General features: G+C 31.3%; 1 protein-coding gene across 4 annotated transcripts; it reads right to left on the bottom strand.

Annotated features, from left to right (window-relative positions):
- Positions 1-259: 259 nt before the first annotated feature.
- LOC114181744 (MA3 domain-containing protein) lies at positions 260-4803 on the bottom strand. 4 transcript variants are annotated; one of them, XR_014994389.1, is made up of 6 exons: positions 4533-4803; positions 3840-3925; positions 3268-3676; positions 2829-2923; positions 629-2685; positions 261-525 (listed from the first exon to the last, which is right to left on the bottom strand). XR_014994389.1 is itself a non-coding variant. In XM_028068288.2 (5 exons), the coding sequence occupies exons 3-5, from the start codon at positions 3506-3508 to the stop codon at positions 853-855; spliced, it is 2169 nt and encodes a 722-aa protein (XP_027924089.1). In that variant the 5' UTR covers positions 3509-3676; positions 3840-3925; positions 4533-4803; the 3' UTR covers positions 260-852. The 4 variants fall into 4 exon arrangements, 3 of the variants coding, with proteins under 3 accessions (XP_027924089.1, XP_085528454.1, XP_085528455.1); XM_028068288.2 differs by having other exon boundaries at positions 260-2685; XM_085672328.1 differs by having other exon boundaries at positions 260-2685; positions 3889-3925.
- Positions 4804-8360: the final 3557 nt, after the last annotated feature.

Here is an 8360-nt window from a genome sequence, read left to right as displayed (position 1 = left end):
AAAACAAAACAATTGTGATCTTTATCCCTTTTCTTTTCCACAAAACCGAGAAAGAACCTTGGCAAATCCGTTGAAGACGTAGAATACGATGTACTTGAATGTGTCCCACCCTCTTAAAAATCATTATTGAGATTAAAGAAAAATAAAAATGGTCACCGCTACTGTACCCTGAAAATCAGTATACAATATCGTCATGCTAAGCATTACAAATGGCATGCATGAAGCATAAGCATAAAAATGAGAAAAATAAGGACATTGTTATGGATTCCATTACAGGTTCCCTTCCACAACAGAACAGAAAGAGAATTGAGAAAGAGCCATTTATGATTTCCACAATCTCAGGTTTAAAATATATAGTTTTCAGTTCACATAATTGACTTTCTAAATTAGTTTCTCTATATGCAGCTTTCTGCTTCAACATGTCTTTCTTCTTTCCCTTGTTGCAGTATGTCTCTAAATCTTCTATGATCCATTGTGGAATGGATTCATCTAAGTTGGTCTTAATAGAAAAATATACCAAAGAACCTGCCAAGGAGGCTGGTCATTAAATAACACTTAAAAAAAAAATTGATTACACAAAAATACTACTGTATTGAATTATTATAAACTATATTTGGCAATTCAATACCAGTTTGGATTTATATGTGTGCCTAATTTATTTAGAACTGAAAACTGTAGTGGGGTGAAACTTCAGCTCCTGTGAGAAGAAAACAAACAGAAACAGCATGTGTGGAGAAATTTTCAAATTCTAGTTGTGCATGCACAGTGTGCATCTGATATCTGCATGTGTATACATCTGATTCAAGTGCAGATTTAAAGAAAGTGATAAAGAAAAACTAATACTGATGATGATTAGTGAGTGCCATTCTCTGTTGCATGTTCCTGTTTGGTGAAACAAAATGAATTGTCCAACCATCCATTAGTCTTTGCTCTTTCAACATAGTATGCAAACTGGTTTTTAGCATCAGGAACATCTAAGGCCAAATCATCAAGAGATTCTGCAACCCTTCCAAAACCCTTGGCCATTTGATTCATGGTTATGAGTCCTGATTCAAAACACTCCTTGAGCAAACCCCACAACCTCTCATTCTTCTTTTCAATGGTTGTCACCAAAGCTTTCTTAACAACCTCATGGTGGAAGAATGGCATTCCTAGCTCTTTCATGCAGCGACATGCCTCCTTTATTTCCCCTCCAGACTCATACTCTTCCAACAGCTTCCCAATCATGTCTTTGACATCCTCAAAAGCCCATCCAGGCCTGCTACTTCCCCCACCACCCCAACACCTCAAGATTCTCTCCCCTGCAAGTCTAGCCTTTAGCAATGACTTTGTCATTTGAAGAACTCTGCTCCCAATTGAACCTGGCCCCAAACATTGTGCTCCAATCTCTTCAAGGTGTTGTGGAGCTAGCACTTCATCCACCACTGCTCTGGCTAGAAACATAGCAAGATCCTCAACAACAACAGGGTTGTCCAGAGCAGTGTCATCTGCTGACTCTATCAACATCACAAAACCACTCACAACATCATCAGCTGGGAAACACAGAGATGACAGCAACACAGAAGCCATTTCCTTCTCTCTATTTTTCCTATCCATTGCCAGAGTTATCAGTTTTTTAACGAAGATTGCATTGAGTGCAGCACAGTTCTTGCTGTTTTCTTGCTCAAGACAGCTATTTACCTCCAATATATCACCTGATAAGAAGTACTCTTGAATGATGGACTGAGTCTTTACCTTGAAACTTTTGGCAGCACTATCTTGTATTGCGTTCCTTTCTGGCTCTACTGAGAGTGATTTCAAAGATGACACACATAACCAACCCTCTGATGCTGCTTTGGAAATAAGCTTCTGCAGTATTCCTCGTGCGTTTGGTATGTCAAGTGATAAGTCATCAACTGTGTCAATTAACCGACTGAAGCCTTTGGACATTTGGCTTGTGTTGATGAAACCTTCTTCAGCTGCTTCCTTCAAGAGATCTAATAGTGGGGATTCTGCTTGACGTCTCTCCATTGCCATTATAAGGGCCCGTTTCACTATTTCGTGATGGAAGAAAGGAACTTTCAGATCTTTGATGCATCTGAAGGCTTCTTTCTTGTCACCACTTACAACATACTCCTTCAAAAAGTTGTTTATCTTAGCTTTAACATCATCCACTGTGGTGTTCTTACTACCTCTCCAGCATCTCTCTATGATTTCTGCATGAAGAGGTGCTGCTAGATAGCTTTTCTCAGTTTTTTTCAACACATCAACCCCTTTTGAATCTTTCGCTAAGTAGGCCATCTGTTTCTTCAAAAATGCAGGAGGAAGTATGTCATCAACCACGGCCCTAGCTATGAAAAGTGCTAGAACTTCAACTGCGTCTGGTATATCTACAATCAAGTCATCTGTTGATTCAACTAATTTGCTGAAGCCCTTGTAAACTTGTGAAGGATCAAATACGTCAGCATAAAGTGCAGAGAGCAGAATAGCAGCCATTTCTTTTTCTTTGTCATGCCTGTCCATGGACATAGAGACAAGTTTCTTGACAAAATAGTAGCCATACTCTGGTTTCCCCAATTCTTTAACTTCATTCATTGTTGCAACAACATCATCAGTGGCAAAATATTCCTCCACTATTACTGTAGCCTTTTTCTTGTAGCTATCAAGCTCTGTGTTCGGCTTCTTTTCATTTGAATGGTCATATTCCTACAAAACCATATATACTTTCATGGTTGTTGGTGTCACAAAGACAAACATTTTCAGAAAAACAAATAAACACAAGACCATAAATTTAATCCATTTAATACTAGTTATATAATACAAGTTACTGATAAGATTTTATCTCCAACCTCAGTGCTGTCATAGTTTGGATCATTAGGATCAATAACGCTTGAGTCATCTGTATCAAGCAATCCACCCCAGGTACCTTTTCCCCCAGAACCACCTGTGCAATCAGAGTAGCATAAGAAGGTTGCTTCTTTGAGTTTAAGGAATGCAAATCTGTTATCATATAAGGTTTTATTCGCCAAAAAACTCCAAAGCTAGATCATTCTAGTCTGGCCTCAGGAACCAAAAGGCAGATCAGATAATAACAATATGATTATTCCAATGTTCCATGAATAGTGTTCCAAGTATTTAGAAAAATAAGAAGTCCAATTATTACGAGAGTCTGAAGAATAAACAAGCCTATGAACATCACTAATCACATACATTTTATGGTAGCTACTTGGTGAAGAAGTCATCAGGCATTAAAAAGAGGAAAAACTTGAATATGCGTAAAGACTTCACCTTTCTTTGGACGTCCATCTTTTTGAGAATGTGATTGTTTATGAGTTCTTGGACTTAGAGTGCTGCACTTGCCTTGAACCTTTGGGGACCTCGGAGATTTTGGAGACCTAGCAGAGTCAGGGGACCTTGAAGATTTTGGAGCAAGTTGCAATGGAGAAACAGACAAAGGATCCGCACTTTCTGCTGCAGATCGATGAAGCTCACGATGCTCATTTGATACATAACCCTCAGAGAAATCCATTACACTTGAATCAAAACTTCCACTCTAAAATCACAGAAGTCATATATACTCAGAGCACATTGCCAACTTCTGAATAAATCAACCACTCCTGTCAATAATAAGTCACAAGTGCCTCCAATCTCTAATTTGCAACACAGTCTTTCTTCACTTCTTTACATACTTGTGCCACTGCACATGATCAACAACTTACATGCATAAATTAAATGCATATATACCTCAACTTTGATAATGCTCAAAGGATATTGCAGCAACTCAAATAACACAATGCAGCAGAATGGAAATATTATAGATAAACCAAATGATAACCTTCCTTGGACAAAATGCTGAATACCTAAACACATTGCAAGTGGAATGTAAACAACGGATTAAGAAGCATCAACCTCTGAAATAATCGTTGTCACTTCAAACTGGTATTGTCTGCAATCAGTAATTCTCAAAATCAGGTGTGTGAGTACAGAACTTACAAATTGATTTGGGAATTTCTTCTGTCACTTTGTTTAATGGTGTTGAAGGTTAGGAATATCTTAAGAGTCAGGCCAGAGAGGCTTTTCATGCATTCAGACAAAGTTCAGATTTATTACAAGCTTTGACACATCAATCGTTACAAAAAAAAAAAAAATAGTTCTCTACAATGCCAAGATAATATTTTATCACAGTAGATGTACATAGTTATAAAATTTCCAGAGAATTATGCCGGGTGTGTCTTACAATTTCTTTAATATGTGCCATTTGATTTGTTAGAGAAAGAAGAGTTTTCTAAGAAAGCACTTTTGTCCCATCTATGTCGAAATACAAGAGACCTTTTAACATCTAAGCACAGGAATCAGATTAGACATTTTTCATATTAGATTCACGAACATCCTCATTCATCAAACATAGACCCCCTCCAAATGAATTGTATTTAGACATCAATCCTAACTAAGTTGTCACTTCATATTTCAGCGATCATAAGAACATTTCAAAACAATCAATATTCAAAACGCTATTTTCAATCAAATTTTGGAGAAAAATTGTACGAGATTACCTTTTGTCATTGCTTGGAAAACAGCATTATCCATGGATTGCCGGAAACGGCTTTGAGATTGTGCAGCATTCGGATCAAAAGTATGTGTACGTTTATTATCTAGTTTTAACTTTGGAGTTGCAGTTAGTGACAGGTTTTTCTCTTTCCTTTTTGGTTTTTGGGTAGTAATGCAAAGAGAATAGACAGTGTTCAAAGGTGGTTGCAAAATTTTAGGTTTCCGTGTGGTCGGAAATCAACACGTTGTAACGTTCTGAACGCTACGGTTTCATAAACTTTGCCTATAGAAACGGGAGATGAAACCGCAAAGGAGACCAAGTAACAGAATATTATGTATAAAACAGAAATTATTATTAGATTAATTAATGAAATCTGTATTCGTTCTTTTTTTTTCAATGTCAAAAAAATGTTATTACATAATCTTTTTATTAGAAATAGTTAATGGAGTTTAAAAAATATTGACAAAATATAAATGAAAAAAAAAATAATAAAATGAAATATCTATAATCTATAACTATTAATAAGGGGATTCAATGTGTGCACATTTTACTATCCATTTTACTCTTATCAATATAAACTACTTATTAATCATTTTTATAACTATTTTTTTTTATAATTATTTTTTAAGAATATAATTTTTATAAATTTAATAAAATTTTCTATTTTAATAATAATTAGAAGAGTTAATTTTTATTTATTATCATAAAATAAAGGTGAAGACGCATGCGTTTCTATCGGTAATAATAAAAAAAATAACAAATAATGGTATAAATTAAAACAATAATCATAAAAATGTTATAAAATTGAATTAAGAGAATATTTAGATAAAATATATTAATAAAGAGTTAAATTGAAGAATAATTATAAACAGTAAAAAAGGTGAATTACCTTTGTAATTAGTTATAGATTGTAATTCACACAATTGGTAAAATAGGCAAGGAGTAATTCATGTTCAAATGAATGGTGGATCATTTTATTCAAGGATTGAATTTTAATACTCTTCCTACTTGTTAGCGGATAAATACATACGGTGATTTTAATATTGAAGGATCATTTATTGACTTAAATGTATTCGAATTTAAACATTTTCTTTTTCAAATTTGAAAGGAATTATTTTCGTCTCTTCTAATTTAAAATAATCCACTCTTCCTTCTTTTAAATCTTATTATTTTTTTATAAGAATTAGAGTCGGAGATAATCACTAGCAAATTTAACATACTAGGATAAAACTATGTTCGTCTCATGAACAAAAATTATATTTAAAGGTTTTATTTACAGGATAAAGGAAATAAAAATAGGTTTAATTAGTTGGATGCTATCCATTTTGTAGTAATGTGTCAATTTTTAGTCTCTATTTTTAAAACTGTTTCAATTGCGTCTCAACTTTTAGAAAGTGTGTCAATTAGGTCTCTATCAAACAAAATAATTCTAACGACGTTAACGGTCTCACATGTTAATTTGTGATTTTTTTAACTTTTTTATTATTTTTTTGAAAAAAAAAATTTTACCACATGTCAAGTTTCAGGTGTGACACATGACACTATTAGTACAACATAACAACATAACAAGACAATGTCAAATGTTAGTGTCACTGCTAGGTGTCACGTGTCATTGTCTTGATTTCAATTTAGTCCTTACATATGTTTTTTTCTTTCAATTTAGTTACTACATATATTTTTATTCAATTTAGTTCAATTTTTTATTCAAAATAAAGTAATATTATATCTCTTAAATTTGAGACCAAATTTATTACTTATATAAATATTATACTGATATATAAATTGTATGATTAAATTTTTCTTTAATTAAATAATAAATCAAATTTTATCCATTAATATATGATATATTAAAAAGGTAATTAATGTTTAGCTTTTGAAAAATATAATTAAATTTAATTAATTAAAGAAAAAATTAATCACAAAATTTAATTTGTATAACTACAAATATGTATGATATTAATAATTTTAAATTAATGTATTAAATAATAATTAGTAATTCAACAATTAAAATTAAATGGTGAATTAAATTTTATCAATTATTATGTTATATGTTAAAAAGACAATTAATGTTTGGCTTTTGAAAAACGTAATTAAACTTAACTAATTCAAGAAAAAATAAATCACAAAATTTAATTTGTATACTATAAATATATATGATATTAATAATTTTAAATTAATGTATTAATCAATAATTAGTAATTTAACAATTAATATTAAATGGTGAAATAAATTTTATCAACTAATATATTATATGTTAAGAAGGTAGTTAATGTTTAGCTTTTAGACATAAGTGAGTATCAAGACAATTCTCTTGATAGTGACATTGCTGGCCACATGTCAGTGCCATGTGTTATACAATGACTTGCACATGACAAAAAAAATATTTTTTTAAAAGAAATAAAAAATAAAAAAATCACAAATTGACACGTGACATGTTATTAAATTGTCTTTAAAAGGACCTAATTCACACACTTTTAAAAAGTTTGGACGAATCGAAACATTTTTAAAAGTGAAAACCAAATTAACACATACCCATGAAAATGATATCATCCGACTAATTAAATTATAAAAATAATTAATTTATAGAAGGCTTTTTTTGAAATTTGTAACAATGTGGTATGTGATTTTGGAAAAACTGACTCGTCTCCTAACCTTAGGTTCACATCTCTGATTTACTAGAGGCATTTTATATATTTCCTAAATTATCACAAATTTGTTTTTATATAAGTATTAACATGATCCTAAATGACTTATACTTCCAATGGTTAATTAATGAATGAAACTTTGTTCACAGAGACCAACCCTCGTTCAATTAACAACTAAACACTGTATAAGTCATACTAGTTAAGAAGCATAATAATATTTTGAACTATTTTTAATCCATCTTTCTAATTTTCTTTTGATTATCTATTTTGATCATTTTAATGATGTGATAATTTAAGATTGATTGGAATAATAGATTAAAAAGGAGTAAAAAAACGGATCAAATTATTATTATCCAATTACAAATATGTCGATACAAAACTAGAGAATACTTTAACATTTATTGTGGTGCATAAAAATGCTAGAAAAGGCAGGGAGAAGCCTCCGTATTTCCTTTCACACAAAAAAAAAAAAAATTCTCTTTTCTTTGATTACAAAGTAAATGAAGAGAAAATTTTAAAATTTTAAAAATTAAAAAGTTTATTTTTAGTTCCGAACCTTAAATACAAAATTAGAATAAATATAATCTTTTAAATCCAATTATTTCAATGTTCAAAATTGATATTTAAATTAAAATATTATAAATTGTAACTTAAAAGCTAACATAAAATATTATCCAACACATAAAATATAAGTTAAACCTTATTAGGTTGAAAGATTTATATCAAATTATTTCAAAAATTTGGAAATCAAAAGATAGAAACAAAAACAAATCTCAATTTCACATCTAATGTTTGACCCAAAATTAAATTATTCAGAGAATAAGAGAAAAAGGTTTTTGATCTAAATATCAATTTCTCCATATTATTTCCCTCTACTGTATCTATTCATTTTATGCAGTAATCTTTTGGAAAAACTGCTTGTGGAAGAAACTATAGCCATCCTGCTTGTTTTTCTTTTCACAAATACTTACGAACAAGCATTTTCAAACAGGGCCTTCAACTAGAACGAATTGAAAACATCTACAACAGTTGAATGAGCATCCCATGTTTTGAAACATCGATCAAAACTCGTAAATTTGCCCCCTTTTTTTTTTTTTTGCTAAAACGAAGGCTACATCTACGTTTGTTATTTGATCAGAAGAAGTTAGTTTCACTGAAAAGTAATGAGCTCATTGTCCACTGCACTC

Source organism: Vigna unguiculata, chromosome 4 (assembly GCF_037176805.1).
Source record: "Vigna unguiculata cultivar grain cowpea cultivar isolate G323 ecotype 2 chromosome 4, ASM3717680v1, whole genome shotgun sequence".
Taxonomy (NCBI): Eukaryota; Viridiplantae; Streptophyta; class Magnoliopsida; order Fabales; family Fabaceae; genus Vigna; species Vigna unguiculata.
This window is presented reverse-complemented; position numbering and strand designations above follow the sequence as displayed.

What these genes read in the sequence shown, in the direction of transcription:
- LOC114181744 (XM_028068288.2), bottom strand. Translation starts at nt 3,508, where the DNA reads ATGGATTTCTCTGAGGGTTATGTATCAAATGAGCATCGTGAGCTTCAT. An exon ending in AGATGGACGTCCAAAGAAAG is followed by an intron (nt 2,924 to 3,267) that starts GTGAAGTCTTTA and finishes CTGATTGCACAG; the next exon opens with GTGGTTCTGGGGGAAAAGGT. An exon ending in CAAACTATGACAGCACTGAG is followed by an intron (nt 2,686 to 2,828) that starts GTTGGAGATAAA and finishes ATGGTTTTGTAG; the next exon opens with GAATATGACCATTCAAATGA.